General features: G+C 35.6%; 1 protein-coding gene across 4 annotated transcripts in view; it reads left to right on the top strand.

The window, feature by feature from the left end:
- Positions 1 to 25,429, top strand: part of hace1 (HECT domain and ankyrin repeat containing E3 ubiquitin protein ligase 1) — a 56,176-nt gene that overhangs the window by 26,801 nt on the left and 3,946 nt on the right. For 2 of the 4 annotated variants that reach the window (XM_006625958.3, XM_015351055.2), the window contains exons 16-22: positions 5,063 to 5,160; positions 6,818 to 6,905; positions 13,000 to 13,149; positions 16,904 to 17,100; positions 19,283 to 19,414; positions 22,469 to 22,567; positions 25,121 to 25,191. In XM_006625958.3, the coding sequence (XP_006626021.1) occupies positions 5,063 to 5,160; positions 6,818 to 6,905; positions 13,000 to 13,149; positions 16,904 to 17,100; positions 19,283 to 19,414; positions 22,469 to 22,567; positions 25,121 to 25,191 (835 nt within the window). The remainder of the gene's footprint in view (positions 1 to 5,062; positions 5,161 to 6,817; positions 6,906 to 12,999; positions 13,150 to 16,903; positions 17,101 to 19,282; positions 19,415 to 22,468; positions 22,568 to 25,120; positions 25,192 to 25,429) is intronic. The other 2 variants (XM_015351063.2, XM_015351066.2) reach the window with 2 other exon arrangements.

Here is a 25,429-nt window from a genome sequence, read left to right as displayed (position 1 = left end):
CTCCTGGAAAATTATGGTTCTTAATTGAACTAGATGCAGAAGAATATCTGGGATGGAGCCCAGCACTTTTAGACACCAAAATATCAACAGGTGGAAGTACAGTGAGAATGATACTGTTATGAAAGGCTCACCATGGCTATATTGTGCAGTACGTGACCAGATATCTTCCAAGACAACACCTCAGACACTACAGATAACATGCATAGGGTGCTGTGCCTATGATCAGGATATTCCCCCAACACAGTGATGGAGTTCTGAGGGGTTCCAAAGCTTCATGTCCTACTACTGTAGGTCCTTCCAGGGGTTTGCAGTCTGACTGCTGTCTGGCTGTCAGTCTGATGCACCACCTGATGGATAAGTGGGGTCAGTTTGCCTTGATAGAAGACTACAAGGAAGTTTTCTGTGCTCTCAAGGAGGTTCTCTCCCTGCCCCTAGTTCTGGCTGACCAACACCCTGACCAGACCCTGCTTGTGATGAGCCCCTACTTCTAGACACCAGTTTCAGTGTTTTGGGCACTGGGGCAGTGCTTGGTGCAAGGGCAGTCTGATGGACAACAGGTGATAGTCTACTTCAACCAGAGTACAAACTATCCCGAATGGAACTACTCCATCTCGCACCCAGGAAACTAGATGTATCTCCAACAACCTAAGGGTGCTGCTGTAGGCAGTGAGTGGAGGTTTCACAACAGAATTCCTCTGGACTAAATAATTCAAACCTGCACTTGGGCTCTCGTTTGTTGGGCTTAGTCCCCAATGCAAATAGTTAAGATCATTAAGTTGTGGTTGCCCATGTTTGTGGTTATGGTTGATCAATTCACTCTACAATACTTTTTGTTTGTCCTGCAGTGCCATGTGCTTGCCTATTGATGATGTCATGGCAAAGAAAAATGTTTTGATAGGATGCATACTCCCAGCAGAAAAAAACACAATATTTAGATTTATTAGTACAGATTGAGATGTTGTTTTAAAAAATACTTTATGATAGTCTTCCTCACAAGTATTAGAAAACACTAAAGAATCTAAAGAATATCAGTTTTGCACAAATATATATATTTTGAACTGCCATAGGGGACATTGTTCAAGTATTTTAATTGTGATTTAAGAAAATAATATCAAAGTCATTGCCATTCCAAATACAAATGGCCTTGGAGATCGTTTCGCAGAAGCATTATTCAGAATTTCCTAAATTCTTTTCAGCTGTGCTTGACTAACTGGATTATGGAAATGAAATATGTTTAATTGGCAACAGGAGGTTCTCTCAGTGATTCTTAGGGCATGACACACGCACTCTGTAGAACTATTTTATCTTTGTGGTTCACTAAGCTAAATTACCATAATGTCAGGTTGCCCTCTGTACCATAAACACACCTAGACAAGACATAAAGCCCCTTGGAAGTAAACAAGAATGTCCTTTTCTAGGTGAGTTATTGATACATATGCTTGTGAAGTGAGTCATTCTTTACTTACCTAAGGCACTCAATAATCTTAAAACATCACACTTACATTGTAAACCCCATGGTTGCTGTGCATGGCTGGTGCCATGGTTTTGTTTACATAGGCCTGAAGCCAAATTAGCAGAGTCGATAAACTTTTCTTAAACAATATTTCAAACCAAATCTTATATCTGACAGGGACTGAATTGGAGACAACAGCAATGTGCTGGTTAGGGCAAGGCTCTTAATTTTATCCAGCACTTTTCAAAAGAGTAAAATCAAACATTTTTCCCTAAATGTTTTTTTCTAACAAAATGCCTGCACCCCACAAACAGGCCCCCCAAAATTCTCAGACTTACACATTCTTACACCAGTACTTATAGGGGCATATCTAAATTCTTCCTGATACTTTATGATTTTCAGTGGGACAAGATCAGGGCTTGTGTTACAGGTACCAGCAATACAAGCATGGGATCACCATAACTATAAATATGGAGTATTGAGAGGGCATTAGCTTCAGTGTTTTCATTGTAACTCATTTATTCTAAACTAACAAAGTGATGTACGCAACAAAGAATAGTTATCAGCTCCACTGCTACGTAAAGACAAACTTTGCATATATTCAGGGATGACAAACTCGAACATCACATGTAACATATAAATATATTGTAACGCTTTGGGGTTCACGTGGGCACCCTCGCCGCTGCTGCATCACGTGGGCCCCCCACCGTCGGGGACTTGAACCCAGGCCTCCGGCGTCACTCAACAGGGACCCCGCCTCTTGAGCCAAAGTGAAATCTCCTGTCGGCCCAGCGGCTGTGGCAACTGCTATTCACAGGGGAGGGCATTGACGTCACGGCTCTGGTAAGCCAGCTCAGCTCTCGCAAGCAATGGAGGCCGTATGCGTTACAATATTATTACTAACCTGTGAATAAGAAGTATTGAGAGGAGACAGTTAGCTTCGGTGTTGTCGTCGCCCCTCATTTATTTAAACTAAGAACATGACTTAGTAACCCTTCCTATGTCTGCTCTTCTAAAGGAACGTTTCCAGTCTCAAGATGCACTATAGTGAATTGAAGGAAGGACTGAAGACATCCAGTATTACCATACCATGAATCAAATCTTATCTACCCCTTTCACTTGCATGCAATCTCTTGTTATATGTTCAAGCATAACTTTTGTTATCTGCTTCTTAGAAATGTTCTTTGTTCTGAATGTTTCAGTTCCTGCAGTTGGTACCCTCTATTTTACAGTCTGCCGCTGTGGATTTGCTTTGCAGCTCATTTTTTCTTTCACAAAATTGTAATGAGTGCATGCTGTTCTTGCAAGCTTTGAAAAGTCCAGTGTCACCAAAGTTTCAGTGCCACCAGAGAGAACAAACTGATATGAATTTGGTGTATATTAGCAGCTTTCAGTAGCATATATGAACCACAGTTGTTGCAAATTAAGTATGAATAGCAGATTGTTTCAGACACTTCTCAAGCAGTACTATATGTTATTAAGAGGATGTTTCTCAAAATTGAATGTCAAGTTGAGAATATGTTTTAATTGACTTGCTTCAGGCTGCTATTGCAGTACTAAATCCACTCTTCTTACTGCTTTCAGATTGTTGTTTTTCTTTAAAACATAATCACTGCACATGCAGCAGTCGGTGAAGTGGTCTCTCATCCACTTTGTTTCTTTCTGTGCTATGGCTAATTGCTGGCAAATTCATGGTTTTCTAAAGGGAGATATACGATTTCATGCTGACACTGTATGCATATTAAAAATAGAAAATTCATAATCTCTAATCTCTTCAATATAATATATTTTCTTCACATTTAATAATGTATGAAAATTATTGGAATACCTATTTTCTTCTGTGGTTTGGGATTTGAACGATACTATTTAATAAAATATTAGAGTTTTCCACAATGTGTTCTGATTGTACAATATTACTTGTGACTGTAATATGCAAACAATTTCAAATATCATAAGAAATTGTCTCACTGTAAACTGGGTGAGAATTTTTTGTTTGTTTTTGGTAGCTCTTTGCATGATTTATGGAGTTATGATTCATTTGTAAATATTTCAAAATTGTTATTGTGCTATTTAACATAGAAAGATGCTATCTTGGCAGATAATTCATATTCCAAGAAGGCAATCCAAAGACTAAAAACATTTCCAAGAACTGTTGAAATGTGGTTACATTTGACTTCAATTCATATACTGTGTATTTAGTTAAAACGGTAAATGCAGTGGGTTAATATATTTTGCATGGAAAGCTTCATAAATGACAAGTGGTTGTGTTCTAATATGTCTGAATATTGCCATAAGCAATACTGTGGTCCTGGCATATGTTATTACGGATGACTGAAATGTTATGGATGAGGGTAGGCGTGCAAAGTATTTACATACTGTTTAGCAGCAAAATTTGCTGTCTATGTTTCTGACCCTCAAGCTGAGATATAGAACCCTTGGTACTCAAGCAAGAAAAACCAGCAGACACAAATGCACAAAGAATAAAACAGAAAAAAATCTATTCATCCATTTTCTAGCAACTTCATCCAGTACAGGATCCCGGTTTTTGCCGGAGCCTATCCTGGCAAACAATAGTTGCAAGGCAGGATATACCTGGGTGAGACACCATTCCATCACAGGACATGCACAGACACAAACAGACACACACACTCACACCAGGTAAGTTTTCCCAGAAGCTTATTAACCTACCAGTATGTCTTTGGACTGCGGAAGGAAACCGGAGTACCCAGAGGAAATCCACACAGATCTCCACGCAGATAGTGCCCTAAGAATTGAACCCAGAACCCAAGTGCTGCGAGTTTGCAATGCTAACCACTTTGCCACCCCAAAGGGTTCTTTAATAAATTAGTACCTTATTTAAAGAATTGAAGATGAAATTATTGACTACATTTATTACATTATTACATTGTTCTTTAAGTGGATTTCTTCCTGGACAGACCTTTATAGAAAAGATTGAGATTTTTTTATTTAAAAGCACTGAATTTTGCTGGGCTAATTGCTTAGCAAAAAATGAAAAGTTCCTTTTTGTATTACTGCTGGAAATATTTTAGGACTTCTCTTGTGTGGGAGATGCATATTTGACTTCCAGGGTTTAGATCAAATATAATAGATTGTTAAAATATTTAAGTAAAGTAAACTTCCATGGTTACTACAACCACTTTTTATTTAATACTTTAAGAACATTGTGCTTGATTCCCAAATCAGATATTTGCATGAGTTTTTTTTTCTTAAATATCCTTCTGAAAAACAGTGTTACAGCAAAACCTAACATTTTAAGCATTCAACTAAATGTATCCCCAGGTGGTCCGGCAGCATGTAGAAAGACCCCTAATTGGGATGATTAAAATTAAACTTTAACAGGAGCAATTATTTTTTATTGACAGTGCACTGGGAATAGAGAAGCCTGTATTGTTTCATTTTATCTTCAAAGTGTATCAATGAACATTTCATATGTAAAAGATTAGCTTCTTATTGCTACATTGTTATAAACATTACAGCAATGTACTTAAATGGTATTGTTTCATTTGAATAGGTTTCGTTTTGATCACCAGAGAACCCTCATTTAAATAAAAACAAAGCAAAAAATCAGTTAGCTGTTTTATTTTGCAGAATCTATTTTCCGGAGCAGCTGTGAAGTTGTGTCTAAATCAAGTAATGAGAAGTTGAAGCAAGGGATTGCAGTGCGTTTCCATGGAGAAGAAGGGATGGTGGGTAAACACACAGAAAATATTCTGAGATAAAGGACAATTAAATGAGATGACATGCAGGGAGTTTGCAAGGCTGAGTCAAGCCGGCAGAAGCAAATTTAGGAAATGACAAAAAAAAATTCAAACAAATTAGCCCATTTTCTCTGCCCTATGATTCTATTTTTTTCCTGTCACAACACCTCAAGGTTTGTTTGGAAATAAAGGCACAACAGCTAAACCTTGACTTTTTAACACTTTAATCTCTAGTTTCAGGAACAATTGGCCATATTGCAGGTATTACAGGTGAGGCTCATATGTGACTTAAGCAAATGATATCCTATGCTGAGGGCCATCTATAAAAATATTGTTTGCATATGGAGAGTTTAATGAAATCTGGGGGGCATTTGGCATTTATTGACCAATACAGCTTAACAAAACACATACTGCAGGATTGTGATATCTGTACAAGGCACAAGGCGAAACAGGCAAGCAGCTGCAAATTAAGTAACTGCAATTTCAACATGGGGCTCAAGCAGCCAGTTTAATCAAAAACAGTCTGCTGAGAACACCATAGAGTGGGATACCTTAGTGGGGCTCATTTTCTGGAACAATGCCGGAGACTGCTATTTCCAGCTCCAACAGCCAGGTGTGTGTTTATTGACTTTTCAGTAAACAGAAGAATGCTGCTGCATCCCTTCTACTGAATTCCAGATGCTGGTAGCCTCTAATCCACAATGCATACAGGTTGTAGTGGATGTACATGGTGGCCCATCACCCTAATCATTGAGTTTACTTTGCTGATTCCATTTTGTGTCCACTGCCTGAATATGTGTGCATGTAAATTATGGATTTGTACAAAAATGTTAATGTAGTACAAAGCTGGTGAGCATAGGAACAGAAACTACATCAGAAAGTGCAAGTGACATACAGTTCACATTTAAATTTTAATGTTTGAATTCTTAGCTTTTGATGAATTTATTCAAATATGTAAAGATTCACAATGGCCTTCACCCAATTTACTTCAATTTAAATCATCAAAGCCCAAATTCAGAGAATCCTTCAACTTTGTAGTGTGTTATATTGTTGTTGAGATAAGTAATCTAGGTCACAAGCTAACTTGGAGGTCATCAAATGAAAGTACTTTCAAATCCATAATTGCAAAGCTAGTTCCTTTCATGACATAGCATTAATGGAGGTAATGTGGCCAATGTATGTAATAACTCACTAGTGTAGAAATAAGGAATGCTATGTACTGTGCAGAATCCAATCCCGAATGTAGGAGAATTACTTATAGAGGGGCTAAAAAACCCAGCTGGCTCAGGGATCCCAGATAATACCTTATGTTATCATGTAACTTTTCAGAAGGGTGTAGCCAAAAGAAGCAAAACACTTTCAACTGCAAAGCTCAACAGAAAAATACAAAGCAATCCAAACCCCCTCTGAAGTACATGGGATATGTAAGATTTCCTAAGCAGCAGTCGGCTGGAATGGATAACAAAGGAGAGTCTTTTTTCCTTATTGCTTTGGGGCTCTGTCTTCAGGATCCACATGCCTTTCAGATGTCTCTTACTTTCTGAGGGTCTGCAGGGGGTATGAATGGTGAATGATGGACACACTGTTTGCGCCCTGTCTTTGATGGTCTTTGTTCTTATAACATTTTGATATCCTCTGTTGCCAGGGCCAGGGTGTTGTACGTGAATGGTTTGATATCCTGTCCAATGAGATCATTAACCCAGATTATGCCTTGTTTACACAGTCTGCTGATGGTGAGTTTGACTAAACTGCTAAAGTTTTATTTTTAAAATATGTTTTTTTTACAAATACCACTGTAGCTGCTCAGGAACCATATTTTTTATTCAGTGCCTGGACTAATATCTGACCTTGAATTTGGTAGGTCTAATGCTAGGCTTCTGTTTATAATATAGTAACTTTAACATGTAACTTTTAGTGAGTACTGTCTCTTTGGGTGACTGCAGTAAAACATTAGAAATTCTTTCCCATCTCATTCGTTAATATGGAGGGAAAATGGCTGACAATGATTGAACACCACAGATGTTTGTATCCTGAACCATAATCTTTGGCAGAGAAATATGAAATGGTTCCCTGGTGGGATGTGTCAGTTTATGGTTATCTACCAAAGGATGTTACATAGTGCCCTTAGCAGTCTTTTATTCTTGTTTGAATAGAAATATAATTAAGACTTGTCTGCCATTTAGAAATTTACATCTAGAACTTCTTCCAATCTTTCACAGTGCCAGGATTGTTCTCTGTATTTTTCTCTAATTTTGGGTTTATGTGAGAGATTCCAGCAACATATACATAAGGTTTTACTAATTCAGTTTTTGTTCATTTTGTTTAAAATGTGCTAAATATAATTATTTATGGTAAGATATAAAAATCTTAATATAATATGAGATGCACATCTGCATCGTAACTAAGTGTCACAATTTCATCTCGGTATTCTTACATTGCTGCCTATCTTTAATTTTAGTCAACTTAGTTGACTAAAATTATCTTATTCTTAGTTATCTTATTTCTTTCCTTTCATGTAGTTTGTGTGTTTTCACTTTCTATTTAATATTTGTATGAATTGTGCTCAGTGATGTAATTTTCTCCCGAATATGAAAGTATTTTTCATTTGTATTTGAAATTAAAATGTTCTAAAATGCCTTAGGCATTGAAAAGTACAAAAATTAAGAAACATATATTAGAAATACAAGCTACTGCATGAGCATGAAATTATTTAATGGAAGTGCTTGAAACTTGGCTAAATGAAAATGATAGAAATGGTATTCTGTTAAATCAATAGGTGCTTGTATATTTAGAAAGATAGTCTCAACAGAAGAGGTAGCAGGAAAGTATTAAATGTCTGAAATATTCTGAAAGCATTGTAATGTAATGTAAAAGAAAGAAATGCCTAATTTATTTTTATGAGAATCATTAACATAAAACAAAAAAAAACTTTATTATACTGTACAATGAACCCCAAAATACATGTACATAGGGGAACACTAAATAATGAGGTATATCCCCTATCCTAAATAGTTTGGGAAAGCCTGCTAAATATACAAAAGGTTGGATTTAAAAGACAAGTGTAGTTAAATTATCAGGTATCGTCATTTTTGTTGTAGCCAATAACATGCTGTCATTTTGCTGCATAGAAATTGTGATGTGTAAACAGTGAGACAAGTGTGTACAGTATGTGCTGTAGCGTGCAGCTTCTGATTAATATCTACTGTACGTATCAATATCTTAACAAAAGAGTGGAGTTTATAATTACGGTGTCTGATAATGATAAAACTGCAAACAATACTGAGGATGAAAAAGCAAAAGAAGACAATTCTATGGCAATGCTACTGATATTTTATAATAATAATAATAATAATAAACTTTATTTTATATAGCGCCTTTAAAGGTGGCTTCTCAAAGCGCTTTACAGGATGACAATAATAAATAAGAAGACTACAACAATAAATAACCATTTTAAAGATATTAATCCATATATCTGTATTTTGCAGCACAAGCAGTAGGAATAAAATGTCATTTAAGTGAATTAGATTTTAATTAGTGATTGACATGGCTTAGCTACTACAGCTGTTCATATTGGCTGCTAACATCTAGTTTACTTTGAATTGCTGTGATCAGGTTTTTTTGAAGAGTTTAATAAATTAGAATAAAATATTCCCAAATAACAAGCTTGATACTAATAAAGAGTCCAAGTTGTTATAGTAGTAAAAATTAATAATGGAGGTTTTGAAATTGTTGGTGCTTATAACATTTATAAACGCTCTACAAAGTTTGCACAGCAATGCACTCCAATTATGCAGTGTGGAGGTAACACTGGTGACTATTTCAGTACAACAATTTTGATCAACATAATCATGGTACATTACTTATGACTCATGGTTTTCTAAAGATGTGAATGTCAAACACATGTCAAAGCAGTTATCTTTGCTTTAAACACTACAACATTCAGAGGACTTTCTTTGTGAAGACCCTGGGGAAATACAAATGAGCATGTATTATTTTAATGAAAATGAGAACTATTACTTAAATGAACCGCCACACTTTCTTTTTTAGGTTCTTTCTTGACTTGATGTGGAATGTTTGCCTGTGTAATTTGTATTTAGTTTTGAAGCTAGCTGAAAACCTATTCATAAATAGCAAAATTATTAGGCTAAGGTTAGAAAAAGAACTTACATTTTAAAAAGTAGACTATGCTGGTTTATGGTTAAGGTAGTTATAATGTTTGCATGTACAGTATATAGTGTCAGTTATCAGTTAGTAAGATGTGCCTCCTCACATTTGAGACTGTTCTTGCTAGTTGTATTGTTTCAATATTTTGAAATCAAATCCCTGTTTAGGAATTTAATGCACAGTTGCCAGAACAGAAAAACTATTGCTACTTTTGTATGCTATAGACTTTATTATTACAGGTATTTGCTTAGCATGTGGCTAGCATAAACTGAGACAACAATGCAAGTGTTATGCAAAAAAATTTGTAATAACTGTAATTGTGTAAAGGTAGTATAGATACAGAACATTAAAGGAAAACCACTGATTTGTCTTCCATATTTACTTTCTCACTGCCCTGCTCTTGCCACCACTTACCATGTCCTAGGGATAAAATGTGTTGTGCGTTTTTTGTGGAAAAACCATTCCACTCCAGCTTCCCCACACATCTTGAAGGAATGCAAACATGGTGACCAAGGATGTCTCATTGTGTTGCAGTCTTCATCTGCCAGAACAGCTGTTGAGATACTTCTTATGGTTAATCATTTTTGTTATTTTCTGCCGTTGAGCACTTGGTTACCGGAGCGCTGTTTGCTATGTATGTAGGATGCAGGAATCCTTGACAGTAACCAAAAAAGCCCCAGGGTTTCATCATATCAATAATAACTAACTGTGATTCTGTTAAATAACTTTGCCAGGGATTGCCAAAGATAAAGGGTTGGGCTTAGGATTCCTGTGTAGAATAGCCAGTAAGGAACGTTGCTCAAGAAGTAGCAACATGATAAAGAAGAGATGTATTGGTTGTAGGAGACACAGGAGTCTAGAGTGACATTGAGGTTGTTGATAGAGGAGGGTGATAGGGTGGCGATGGAAACTGCTGGACACAGTTTGTGAAGTTGAGTTTAAGATAATGATAGTGCTTCCAGGATGAGCTGCCTGCGAAACAGGCAGAAATACAGGACGATACATGATTAACAGTGGGTGGAAAAGAGAACAATTTGAGCATCACCAGATTAAAAATGCTATGAAAAGAGTGTGGGAGGAGATGATAGGACCTAGAGAGTTGTTGCAAAGAAAATGCAATTAATTTAAAATGCCGAGAGGAAAGGAGCTAATGGTAAAATATGTTTAAGCTTGTTGAGATTTTCTTTGGTAATCTTCACAAAACAGGTTAAATAATAGATCATTATGAGTACTATAATATTAGATTCCTTCAGATTGCTGCATCTGGGAGGAAGACGATTAAGCAGAGGTTAATATTCTAAGAAGATAACCCCAAATCACTCTTCTGGCTTGTTTGTTTTTGAGCTCTTTTGTGTGAGATTTTTAAAATAATAGATGGTAAAGTTAGTTATACTGAAAATCGAGTTATATCCCAGAAATAAAGGAATACAGAAAAATAGCTATGGCCTCACTACAAACTGGAGATTAATAAGAAAGAAATGGGCCTTGAAAACAGTTACATAGATGTGTACACTTTTGTTGGTATAACCCAGCAGCAAATTTGTTTAGACATTAGATATTCTGCTGCTGACTGTAAACAGGGTGATCATGAAGTTCAATAGGAGTGAATAGGCAAGTATTTATGTGTCCTAGACACCCAAATCCAGAAGACAAGACACTTTGTGCTGTGAAAAGGAGTGTGGAAAACAAAAATTGACAATTAACTGCTAAAGTGGTAGAACATATGCAAGGCAGTCTCCAGACATTAGTTCCACAGCATGAGGTAAAATGGGAGAGCAGCAAGACATAAACTATACTTCATGTCAACTATTTACTGTGGTTTGCAAAAAAGATGGCACATTCTTCCATGACTTTTTTGAAATCTTACATCTAGGTATATATAGCGCTCAAATAGCCTTTGTGTATTTGAGTAATACAATCATATAAACATATTTGAGCTGAACCATCTGCAAACAAAAAGTGGAATTAGTAAAACTGTTTTATAATTTGAGCTACTGGATGATCTTATAGATGGCAATAGTATTTTTGAAGAAGTGATACTGTCCAACCAATATATCAGTTCTCCAGAAGGGACTTATGAACATTCATTCCCCTAAATCACATTATTTTTTAATTCAGTCCAAAATCACATTATTTTAAGGAAGCCATTTACACTGCTTTTAGATTACTAAACTGGTAAGGAAGCCTGTGCATCGGAGTTCTGCCCTGACCTGGCCATTCACGAGATGTGATGAGTAAATCCACTCCCTGGTCTTCATGATAGTGAAAGTATTTCAGGAATTGACTACAGCCCTGCAGATCAGGTTTGTTAAGCTCATTCATATACGTGATGCATAACTGAGTAAGACATTGGAAGGCACCATGAAGTATTGATCACATTTGTACTTTTCAGTGCTATGAATGGTTCTTTTTTGAATCGTTCAACTGGTTTTTAATTATAAATTTGCATGCATATACAGTATACTGTATATTAAGCTAGCTTTAAAGGATCTTTAGGTTTTCTTTGGCCTTATAATACATTTTATAAACAGAGATTTTGTACCATTTATACCAAAAAAAATATTTGCACAGTCCCAAACCATTTTTCAAGCAACTGAATGAACATTGTTAATGATTTATCTATTAATTAACAGCTGTTCCCTTTTCTCTGTGCCTATACGCCATCCTACAGATAGTCACAGGGCATTCTAAAATCCACCTTCACATATGTGATGGCAATCTCCTTCTGTTTTCTCTGTTAAGACTATTTCTGTTTTTCCGATTCCCTGTATCAGCACAAATTCACTAACACCTCAAGTTACTTCACACTCTCCTAAATCGTGTTTCCCTCTTTATTACATGGTATGTTGCTCCTGTGTGAGGAAAAAGTGGTCTCGTATAACCAAGCACTTTTTTAAAAACAAAAAGCTACTAGCTGCTGGTGTTTTTCTTTTGCAAAAATTAATTAGTTTTTTTGAATGTACGGGTGACTGGCTTCTCTCTAGTAATCAAATTGTGTACTGGATATACACAGTTGTTAGCATGAATGCGAAATAACTTACATTACAGCAGTTTTTCTCTACACATCTGATTCCATCAGTTGTCAGTGTTACTCAATGTGGTGATGACATTGGCAGGGTATCAGGAATTTGATTTTTGTGACAATTTTGTAGGTTTAATCAATTTTTAATATCTTTATCTCCTAGCATTTATATTCAGAATTACTGGTTTGTTTTCATACCTATATTATTTATAAAACCAGGAAGAGTGGTGTATTATTCTTCAATATTATACTTATATGTTATGAGGCAGATGTTAGTGAATTATTTCAAATATGATAGATGCTAAGCAATGATTGTTGTTTAGATCAAAGCCTTACCTCCTAAACGTGATACAATTGATTTTAAATTGTTAACAAATGAAAAAAGGGTTATAACAAAGTGAAAATTCCAACCCTATCCACACATTGAATTTACTTTTCTGTTCATTCAGTACAAATGATCAGTGATTTACTTTTTTTTTAAATTGAGGATGATTGATTTGGCATTTAATCTCTGTAATTGTGATAGACTGCAGGATGCAGACCCAGAGCTGGAATATAATTGGTTTGTTTTTTATGTGTACAGAAAATGGAACTTAGGAGACAGATCAGTATTGATTTTTTTGCCTTTTTTTGCATTTCAGGAACTACATTTCAGCCAAACAGTAATTCATCTGTCAATCCTGACCACCTAAACTACTTCCGCTTTGCTGGACAGATTCTGGGATTAGCTTTGTACCACCGACAGCTGGTCAATATTTATTTCACCCGATCATTCTACAAACATATCCTTGGTAAGATATTTTTATATGATCTGTTAAACTGTGCTGGAGTGTCATATTATTGTTTAAAATGTATCTTAAAGGAATCAACTGTGGCAAAAGAAATTGCACCCTGCATATATGTACTGGTCTACTCTTCATTATAGAGGAATATTGTGACAACTGATAACTGTCAAAGAATCTCTGTCAGATTATAATACTGTGATTTGTATAGAAAAAAGAAGTACTGAAGCTGAGTGGAGAGAATTAAAAAAATGCATTAATATGGTGATTTAATTTTTGTTCTCTATTCAAAATAGAAGCAGTAATATAAAAAAAAACAAATAGAAGATATCAAACTGAAAAAGACCAAACAGACAGTGAAGTTCAAACACACTTCTAAATTGGATTTGTACACATTTTTTTCCCCTTTTATGTTTATATAGACTGCTATACATAGCACACTTAAATGGATAATACCAGAGTGACATTAAAAATTAGATAAGAGTAATGCAAGTGCATACTTTCAGTCATTTACTGATGCACTGCCAGCAGCTTGAGATAACATTACAAAATCCTTATCCAGTATCACCGGATTACCTTCAAAGACACCAAAATACTTTCTGATATTTCCCATCAGGTATTTTTAAGATTTTAAAAATTATTATTAATCATTTTAAAAAAGACACTATTAGAAGCAATATATACAAATTAAGATGTAATTCAATACGTAAAACTATGTACAGTGGAATATCCAGTAAAAAGCAATCAAATAAAGCAGTACACATTTGTTATGTACTTATATGTCATATTCTAATATGTTACCAAATGACAGATGTAAAGTAAATTAGGAAGCAATTTCCAGTTTCTTTAGAAAAACGATAATAAAAATATGGTCTGAATTTAATGTTGATTAAGTTCAGCACATAAGATGCATTATATATATCCGTAAATGAAGTAGAGTGTGAATGTGCACCGTAAGTGAACAGGAGAAATCTATTTATTTTGGTGATAAAGGGCTCACTAATTGAACCTTGGAAACAAACAGCAGTTTCAAGGGTATCTTAAGGCACCACAGCAGAAGCAATCATGATATGAGAAATGTGTTAAATCTGCATTCATGGCAGCCGTGTCCAAACCACACTCAGAGCACCACATTTAGGTGAGAGAAATGAAAATGTGTTTCATAGGTGTTGTTTGGGCCACTCAGTTTTCTTCACAGTATTGTTTGCAAAATGAACGGCCTTTCATACAGTAACTTAAGTATGTATGTTCTGTGTTTCCAGCAGAGGTCTCTCTTCCCTTTACTATAAAATACAATACTTGATTTAAGTCTCTTGGGGTGTGTACTTTATTAAAGTACAGATTTATTACATGTACCAGTGATACTGTATAATTCACTGTAAAATTAAATTATGACAATATTGATTGATACACAGCTCAATTGAACATATTCATATTATTATTGTCATTGTTTTCAGTCTTGTGTCCCACACGTCTAGTTGCATTGTCTTTTTGATTCACAGGCTTGCAGTAATATACAGACTGCTAGAGAAAGAATGGGAAAATATGCAGTAACATCACTAAGAATAGAAAGAACTGTTGCAAATTATTTGACAGAACAATCATTATCTTCAACTGCAATAATTGGTAGTGTGTTCCAGACACCACAAACCTCTGGGAAGAAGTACCTATATTTTCAGTTCTGAAAGCACCTGAACTTAATTTCTGCTTATGGCCTTTGGTTTCATTGTCAATATTTAATTTTTCCTTTAGATTGTCTTTGTCAGTATCTTTCAGTTGTCTTCTCTGTTAAAGCAGGACTTATCCCGGTCAGTACTTTCAATTTTGAGTCCATGGGATCTTTAGATCTCTAGAAATAGTCAGGATCTTGGTGTAATGCAATATCTAAAAGATGATCTCAAATCCTATTTCACTGAAGCATTTAATTCAGGTCCAGAGACACGTATATTGTGTTCTGATCCACTAATGACACCTCCATCAACAGAATAGGTTTCCTTAGATGTCTTCCTCCTAAATTGTCGTTTGGAGAGCCGTGATTAACATCTGAGAACAGACAAACATATTTTGCCTTATGTTAAACTTGGAAGACACATCCTGATGACAATATTGTATTGCATGAAAGCAAAGATTGAAATTGCATTTTAAAGTATTTCTGAGCATTGTATGAGTAGAAAGTGTACTTTAACTTGTATCCAAATTTTATTAAATTAGTTCCTCCAAAATGCATGTCATTCTGCTTATCTTTTTAATATACTGTGAAGCAGTTCCATGTGAATATATGAGCACATTCCATTATTCCTTCTAGTCAGCATGCTAAACAATGTTCACTGAATGCTGAATTCACTGCTGTTATTAGGAAGCAGATACCATTTTATTTTAGAAGGAAGATACTGTATGATGGATTGGGCTGTTCTCAGCATGCAAATAGAGGCAGTAGCATACTGAGAAAGAGCATGTTAACGGCAAAAGCAGATAACTACATTTTTCACTCCACTCAATTCATTTTTACATTACTGCATTTTCCATCCTCTATTTTATTTTTACATGGCTGTGTGTTGTAGTGCTCCATTTTCTTAGTACTGTTTTATTCATTATAGCAGTCCAACCCTGGATAGTTTATTTTTGCACCTTAATACCATTATTAGGTTTGCCCAATCTACACCCTTCTGCAACATTCTGTTCATCTTCTCTAAAGCTACATTTCCCATTGTCAGCCTGTTCATTTCTAGAGTTTCATATGTGAGAGCCAGTCTGTTCATTTGTTTGGTGTTGGAATGCCTTCAGCTGTCATGCTTTAAGACTTAACAGTTTTAATCAACCAGATGGCATGATCTTTTGTATCGACAGAAAGCCATCGCCATTTTCTGTAAAAGTATAGATGAGGTACAGTAAAGTAACACATTTCTCTTGACTGTATCTTAATGATTTTTAGTTTTATGCTAGCTATTCAAATGTGGATTTATGATATTCCGATTTTAATATCGTGATGAAGAGCAAATTAATGCTACTTTCTGAAATTTTTCATTTAATAACAAGGACTCATTAATTTTTTTGGATGGGGTATCTTGTATTGGTATTGCTAACGTATGTCACTTCACAGCCAGATAAATCACATTATTTCTCTTATAGTACAATAAAACAAAAGCACTACATAGCGAGTAATTGCATAGTGAAAATCTAGTAGTTACTGTGCTGTGCAGTAATACAGTACTGTTTAATACAAATACAGAAATATGAATACTTTTTGGTCTTGATTTTAGTCAAATGAAACTTTAATATTGTACAATAAGCTTCTTATATGTTTGTTGTAATCTGTATAAAAGATCGTTTTTTAACTTTAAAATCAAGATTTTACTAGCCTACGTTGTTAGGAGTTTTCTGTTTCTTATTTCTTGAAGTGAATATGAACAACGAATTCCAGTTTGCCATTCACATGGAGGAAAAATAGTAACTTATCAGGAGAAGATGACACCAAGAAGAATAAATCTAAACTGAATCTAAATTGATTCTGACTTCAAATATTATCGTTGAATTTCCAGAGTTTTGAGCAGATAATGTAGATTGCCAAGTGGGTGATCCCAGCCTTGCAGTCTTTTTACTATGGTGGCTTACATGCTATATGTCACATTTGAAAATATGGCACAAATGACAGTTAATGCAATAAATGGTAATAATGTATACGATTTAATAATGGAAAAGTAAAAGTAAAACATTCAAGGGAAAGGTAGTGTGATGTTTTCATTATTTTTGGCTGTGTACTTAGGAATTCCTGTGAACTACCAGGATGTGGCCTCCATTGACCCTGAATATGCTAAAAACCTGCAGTGGATTCTGGATAATGACATCAGTGATTTGGGCCTGGAGCTAACATTTTCAGTGGAAACCGATGTGTTTGGTGCCATGGAAGAAGTACCATTGAAGCCAGGTGGTGTCAGTATCCTGGTTACCCAGGACAATAAGGTGATCGTTTCAGTGGTTCTGTGATTTCTATATGTATTTAATCTGTCATGTCATTACAAAATATTTGAATCTGCAGTTTTTAAAGTTGTAACTTTACATTTACCCTGTGACTTATAAATATTTAATCTGGTTGCAGTATGCAGTTGTCTGATTCATTTTTTTTACTGTATTTTGTTTTGTTATTTTCTTCTTTTAGATAATTGATTTGTGGTATTTTTGTGGTGGGTACGTGGACAGAAATGCTCACAGTGCTCCTTTTCAAGAGATTCGGGTTTTGTTTCACACCTTAAGTGAGATAATCATAGAGATATAAAACCCTTTAAATAGTAAAGGAACAAGTAATAGGTTTATTCCATGCTGGAAAAAAAAGAAGAAAGAAAACACATTTAGGCCGTGGAGCCTTCTTCAGGTATGAGGTGTCAGCCCTCACACTTGAAGAAGGCTCCACGGACATAACTTTGTTTTCTTTCTTCTTTTTTTTTCAGCATGGAATAAACCTATTACTTGTTCCTTTGCAGCCTACGCATGCTGATGCAGCTTCCCACCTTTAAAAAGTATGTAGATTGCACTTATTTGCACTGTCTTTCAATTCTGCAATAACAAAACACTGTCCTGGCCCTCTTCTATATAAAACAACATTGACCAAACATCTGTTCTATATATGAAATGTTGAAAAAGGCCTGTAGAGGTCAGTGTTTGATAAGCAAGGGAGTACAGGTTTTTTTTAAATGTGTGTGTGTGTGATGATGATGGTTAGTTTGAGTGTTCCTGACTGTCTGACAGAGCTGGTAAAACTTTCCTAAATGATGTAAATATACATTCTGCATTCAACGGAATGCCTAAGTATGAAGCAACTCACATGTGAACCAAAAGGTCGCAGATCCAAAATCTGTCTGAAATCTCATACATTTAGCTCTTTCTCTTTCATCAGTGTTGCACAGAATGTATAAAGTGAGTTGTAAGGGGATAGACTTGGCTTCATCTATGACAAAGCTGCTAGTATTTTACCATGTGCCAAGGCCACTTTTGCTAGAAGACACATGTGTTCCCTCAAAAGAGTAGGGAGTACGTTTTTCAGATTGGTTCAGAAGTCTCTTGGTGTTCTGAACTTGTTACAAGTCAGGAAACCAAAAAGTTATCATTGTATCTCATAGAACAGGTGAGTTTGTAATGCCCTGACTACATGATTTTTATCTTTGTACATTGCACTATAAAGGGAAGCAGTGCCATCTAAGTACTGAGAAATATTTTGTTAGTTACCTTTTAAAATATAATTTGATCTATATTTTGTATGATTCATTATTTTTATATGATTGTTTTTACAGATTCATATAACTAACATATATACATTTACTGTACACCCAATGTGATTGTAATATACTGTAATTGAGATTATTTAAATGAGAATAGAAGAACCTTAAATTGGCTAGAACTATATGCAACAGGCATGTTTGAATGCTTTGAAATGTATCTTTATGTATTATATTGTCTGGTCTCCATGTATCCAAAGTCTTGGTTTAATATATGGCTGCAAAACATCCAGCTGGTAAACACAATTAAATCCATGACTTCCATTTACAAGTATTTATCATAATTGCCAAAACCAACCACACACACACAAAATTGAATACCTGATGTGTTTCTGAAGCCTTTCTTATGTTTGTCTCCCTTTTAAGCAAATAGGTGCTTTAATGTACCTCTACATTTTATTGTTCAGGGGAAAAATACATAAGGATAGGATCCATGTACAAGGAAGATTGTATTTTGTGAGTTCTATAATGATTTCACATACATGTGCAATTTATTATATTCAGCCTTTATACGGGGTAATACTCAAGGATGAAACCTATTCATCTGGTAGGATTTTGTATGCAGTTGTATTACTGCTGTTCAGATTTTTCTCTTGTAAAGGTATGCTTTTCACACTGTGGTAGAAATATTGAATTTCCATTGTGCTGCAGCACAGAGACTTGAGGCATGCATCGTGCAATTTCAATTCAGCCAAGGGGAGGCGGGGGCTGTGTGATTGCTGACTTGGTAGACTCGCTCCATGAAGCATATCTGCTCTCAGAAATGGGAAAAGGCTCTGTAATGTGAAGAATGTACAAAAAAAGCAGTTTCTTTTGATTTTTCTTAAAGAAACGCTTTCATTTGGTAAACTTTGCATGTTTCCTTTTATCAGGCCGAGTATGTCCAGCTTGTGACTGAACTGCGTATGACCCGAGCCATTCAGCCGCAGATTAATGCGTTTCTACAAGGCTTTCATACATTCATCCCCCCTTCTCTGATACAGCTGTTCGATGAATATGAATTGGTAAGTCAACGAGACATGCTGCAACAGCTCTCTCTGTTCTCTTTACAGCAATCCATTCAGCACAGTCCTGGGCAGTCCAGTACAAGATCTGGTATTAATGACTTTTAAAGGAATAAGTCCAGAATTCCTTAATATTGCTGGAAATGCTGTTGAAATTATGGACCCACATATGGGGTGGCACAGAACTCAATCTGAAGTTATAGCATAATGAAACTTCAAACCTTTCCCTCAGCAGGGGGTTTGAATTGTATGACAAGACTGTAGCAACTTATGGATTTTGATTGCGTTCACTAGGGGGTTGTATTCCTCCGTGATAGACGAGCTCACTTAGCTAGAACCTGTGATGTATCCACAGTTAGCTAGCGCAGCCTCCTGGTCCAGTCTTTGACAGGCATTGTAGGTCACCTTGTTTTCACTTCTAATTCAGACACCCCCTGTTCTGCACTGACAGGCAATATTAAGGCATCTGTCCTTAAGTAAGGAATCAATTATTTTGGAGCTGATGTTGAGCGTATGAAGAAGATATATATATAAAGATATGCTACATCATTTGCAAGTCATGTAACAGTACGTGTGAAGGTAGAGAATCGCATTACATCACATTACATTTGAAGGACTGATAATGCCATTAAAAATAAAAACTCACCATGAGACACTCGCATGAGAACAGAGTGAGTGTGTCTTTCACATAGTAACTCTAACATACAAGCATTATTACAGGAATGTTTTTTTCTTCACAGGAATAATTATAAATAGGTAAATAAGTTAAAAAAAATCAATGCCCTTTTCTGTATTTTTAGCACAGTACTGTTACCCTAACCCTTGTAAAGTGCATTCCATAGAACATCCAAGTAGAAATAAAGAAATATAGTATTGTATTAAAATGTATGTATGCAGTGTATGAATATGCAGCTAGGTTTGTGAATTCTGCCTGGTTTCAGCATTTTTCTTTTGGCTGCTGGTAGCTTCCTTATCTGTTCAAAGCTTTTGTACTATGTTTGATAAAACAGATTTTACACACACACATATATATATACATTCTATTGTTATGTACATGTATTGTTATCTGCAAAGGACCATCAAAATGATGTGGACATCTCAAAATATTTTTGACATGCACCTGAGAAAGGAATGATCAAACTATTGATTTATGTGAAAACATATGGACACAAAATGCAGCAGGTCATGTTTGATCATTTTAGTCTTTGAAGAAACTCCTTCCTGTTATTCTGCTAATATACTCTTTCCTCTTGGAGCTAAAAAAGTTAAACATTTTTCAGTACTTCTCTCCATTTGCAAGTGTGTCCAGTCTTTACAGATTTATGCCCATTACAGGTGTTTGTTGCGATTTCCTTATACAAATAAAGTTTTTCAGGATGCATCTCTCACCATCCAACTCTTGTCAGAAATGTCTGTTAATTGTTTAATTTGATGATGATACTGAAATAATCATGAGAGAACTGGCAATGAAGAATTGAACCATAGTCATTCAAGCAATCTCAATCTGTCATTTATCTCTTGTAGTTATTTTAGTCTTTGTGTCCTGGGATAGTTATATTTGCCACCAGTTATCAGTTACTGCCTCAGCTCCATTCTGCTTGATTATGATTTCTTGAAGTCTTCACTTTTGGAATAATAATGGAAATAACAGATCAATTGAATTTTATCTCCTTTCCTGGGGCCATGGTTGCTCATTTACCTTACATACATACTTAGAAAGGCTTAATGTTTGAAATAAATTGACAGTTTCTGAGGTTTTCATATGCTATTCTTTGTGTTAGTTTCTAAAAACTGCCTGCAGCCTACTGATTAAAAGAGGAATGTGCTCTCTCTTACAAGGGTAAAATGTCGATGGAAATAACTGAGGTCAAATAACAGCAAAACGTGTTCACTTAGCAGTTTATTTTCCTATACTTACCTTTAGTATTATATGAGAATATACTGTATGTATGCAGGCCTCCTCATAATGTTGCATACTTTGAATTTCATTTTACCTTTAAATTAGATGGCAGTGTTTTAGGGGAAGGAAGGTCATGTTGCTGTTTTGAATGTCACAAGTCGAAACGAGTTCTGTTTCAAGCTAGTTTTTGTACCATTTGTGAAATTGATTTTTTTACAGCTATTTTGGAAATTGAACAGGTTATTCATGTATTCATGTAAAGCTAGGATGAGATTGTTTTTCTTGGGGGGGGGAGTCATGCTTCACTTTTTGAAACATTTTTAACTCTATTAGCAATCTTTTTTTTTTCAATTTGAATTGAGTCTAATACCCTACTCTTCTTGACCTCCCTTTTACCTAATCTCTCAGCACACCTCTTCTCTGGTACACTTTGTTGTGTTTTACTAAATTTCTCCAGAATCTCCTTCTCACTCAAAAAACCTCCAGTGTGCTCCTGGTTCAAACCCTAGTTCTATGTACACTGGGTTAGCATGAAGTCATGTTTGTCTTTCTTTTGCCTACCTCACACTCTCATTCAACGATATTGCTTTCTATTGTCTGCTATTTTCCCATTCCTGTCTGTCTGTCCCTCACATTCCTTGTCCTTGCTTACCTACAACTCTTTTCATTTTCTGTTTTGGTACCTCACATTTCCTATCTTTCCCTATAATCCTTCTATTCTACTGTGAGTTTAGTCAACCCACACAACCCCCATTTTCAGTATACATTTCCATATCCTGTATCGTATCTTATCTTCATCCTTGGCTGTCCAGTGCCAGCTCCTGCCTTTTGGAATTCTTCAAAACTTACCAGTTCAAGCTGCACTTATAAATCCTACAACCTGCTGCTGTCTTGCACTAATTGACTGTTGTACTGCCCTGCTGTTCCCCAATATGTTCCACATATACATTTGTTGTTTTATTTTGCACTTCATTTACTGTATTTGAGTATTGTTTCTTCGAACCACTACCCTGTGATTAAATAAATTTTGTTTTTTAAATTGTTTTAAACAGGAAATGTGCTGTATATCACATATTGTGAAGCATGTAAGTTGCCTTGGCTACAAGCATCAGCTAAAAGAAGAAAATAATGGTCAGGCTCTCATTTTGCTACAGGAATTGCTGCTTTCAGGAATGCCAGAGATTGACGTAAATGACTGGAAGAAGAACACAGAGTACACAAGTGGATATGATTTGGAAGAGCCAGTTATTAAGGTATATTAATTGATTGTCCATTTACAAGAGAAAGCATTTTAAAATGACGGTGAATAATGTTTCCGTTTTGCAAATGGCAAAGTTCATTGCTTCAACCAGCAATGAAAATTCTCTGCTTTCTTCTGGTCTGTAAAATTAATGCTCTAGTATACATTTATTAAATTAACATTTTAGATTTAAAAAATGTTGGTATAGTACTACTTGAAATCACTTTCTGAAGTCTTTTAATTGGCTAGAATGAACTGCTATGACAAAACCCATTATTAAGAATTAGTTTGGAGCATGACTGTTAAATTGATATCTTATATGCACATTCAAAACAGTAAAATAAAGAAATAAATTATGCACCACAGAACATGGTCACTGGCATCCTTTAATCCTTCAAAGTTTTGCAAATGATCTTTCAGGTGTATAAGAGGAGAATGGGATTCTTAAAGTTGTTCTTATCAGGCTCTCCCACTAAGCAGTCATGGTTGCAAACATTTACTGTCCTAAGAGCTTAGCAGATTTACTATACTCCCATAATGTTGATGAATTGAAACCACTTTCTTTTGCTGCGTCAGTCAGTGCATCACAGTCTAATTTTAGTCAATCTGTATCAAAGTCTGGTTCTAGAATTCTGCAGAGGATTTGCTGCCTCAGCTTCCAGTAGCAAACATTTTAATGCTTTTCATGTGCTCCCAAACAGTTGAACTGAATTGTTGCTCATAACCATTGTGAAAGAGTCTTCAACGTTGTGGTAATTGTGCTGGTAGAGTTATTCAGGAGACATAATGAATTTGATACAGCACCTTCTCCCAACTGTTGTATCCTTTCTTGGTTGTGGAGGGGTTGGGCAATCCAAATGTAACTATTCTGCATCTTGGTTTTCTTTTAAACTTGATTGAAACTTGCTCTAGTAATATGATTAGCTGAATCAGTAGATATGATTTTCCTTGCTAAAGCTGCATGGTACTGCTCTTTTGCTCCATATTTGCCATTTTCAGAAACATACAGAACTAACTGGACGGTAATGATATAGCAAATCCACCCGCTTTAACTCCACCATCATTAGTCATTAACTGAAAGATTATTGGAGATAAGTGACTATTCTTGGTCAGAAAGCGCATTGTGTACCAAGCAATCCAAGCAAGTCACTTTGGTAAATTCTTCACAAAGCTCATCATTTTACAAGTAACTGCAATCAAATTCCTTATAGTACCTCCTGCTCCACTAGATTAAGACTATGTGAATATATAAGGTCACTTAATGCTATCCTTTTTTTAGTAGAAAATTGAAATGGGGTAGCATATCTTGGAGCATAATAAACAGAGCCTCAGTCAGATAAGATCTAAATAAAAATGCTTCCAAATCATGATTTTCCTTAATTATTATAAAGCAAAATGACACATGCTCTTTGACCAAAATGTCTGCCATGTCACCTACAATCACAGCCAAAATTCAGCTTTATTTACATTTGTTGTTAATTCTTTGCAACATGGAAAATCTGCATGTAATCAGATTGCCTAACCACGTTTTTGATGCAAGGCTCAAATAATTTAAATATTAAATCACATTTAACTGTCTGTTTTGTCTCATGTCCTCTGGCATGCTGGGTACCTTACAGAAAACAGTTTTCATTATAGTGTGTCTGGCTACTGTCATTTGCTTTAGGTTACCTTGAGAGCATGCAACTGTTACATTAACCCCTACTTTAATGGCTAAAATGGCACAGATTCTATTTAGTGCAGTTGGGATTGCTTGTGACTTGCAAACCTTTTTAAATCCTTTTTTTGATTGTTAATCACTATTTCTGGAAGTGGGATGGACCTGGAACTAGTTTAGTTGCTGAGCAGCAAAAATAAAATGGTCAGCTCTGGACTCTGGAGGTTCACCTCCAACCTGCCGGATAAGATATTTTGCTTTTATTTTTAATGGTGATGTAGAAAAGCTTGTGTTCAAGTCATTTGTGCTTGTGCCCGATTTGATCCTAGCTGTCCTCAGCTCAACATTGTCTGCCTTGCTATGTTTTTTCGCTGATGACACTGTGCTGTTGTTGTTTCAGCAGTGGCTTGACAAATTTCTTAATGACCTTGATTGAAAATGTTAATGATTGACATTAGGAAATGGTGTATTCAGTTGTGTCTTCTCACAGTATTTCATTGTGCAGTTTTCTAAACCCAAAGCATTTTGTTACGTGACATGATTTAACCAATAGGTTCATTAATCTAAATTATACAAAGGCATACTTGTTTTTGCTGGATTTCAGATAATATAGTTTCTGAATATGAGGGGATGTTGGTGATTGCCTCCTCTAGGTTTGCTACTGGAATTGTATTTACATAAGACATTGTATTTTACTGGCATTTATAATGTCAACACCCATGGTTCAGAATTCAGAACACAAGCATGATTATCTTATGCTGCTTTAAAACTCATGAAAGAATTAGAACATTTAGTGTTGGCATTTTCTACTTACACTGGCATAATTTAATAAAAGTTACATATTCACAAACAGAATGAAAGTAGCAGCTGTTTATCCAGATGATAAAACACTCTTTTCTTGTCTTTCAGTGGTTTTGGGAGGTTGTTGAGAGCCTCACCCAGGAGGAGCGAGTGCTGCTGTTGCAGTTTGTCACAGGCAGGTGAGCAGCCCATACACAGTAACCTGGCACTCTTAAAAAGAAGCTGCAACCCAGGAATGATTGTACATGCTGTATTTATGTAAACAGCTTGTAATATTTCTGTTTGCTTAAAATACAAACACCAAGTGCTAGATAGCTATGAAACCTGAATGTGCACAGGAGTAGAAACATCTTAACATTTCTAGATGTGCTCTAATAACATCTTTATTGAAGAAACTGGTGATCTGGGAATGTAAAT

Source organism: Lepisosteus oculatus, chromosome 2 (assembly GCF_040954835.1).
Source record: "Lepisosteus oculatus isolate fLepOcu1 chromosome 2, fLepOcu1.hap2, whole genome shotgun sequence".
Lineage (NCBI taxonomy): Eukaryota > Metazoa > Chordata > Actinopteri > Semionotiformes > Lepisosteidae > Lepisosteus > Lepisosteus oculatus.
Note: the sequence above shows the minus strand (reverse complement) of the source record. Positions and strands in the feature narration are given on the sequence as shown.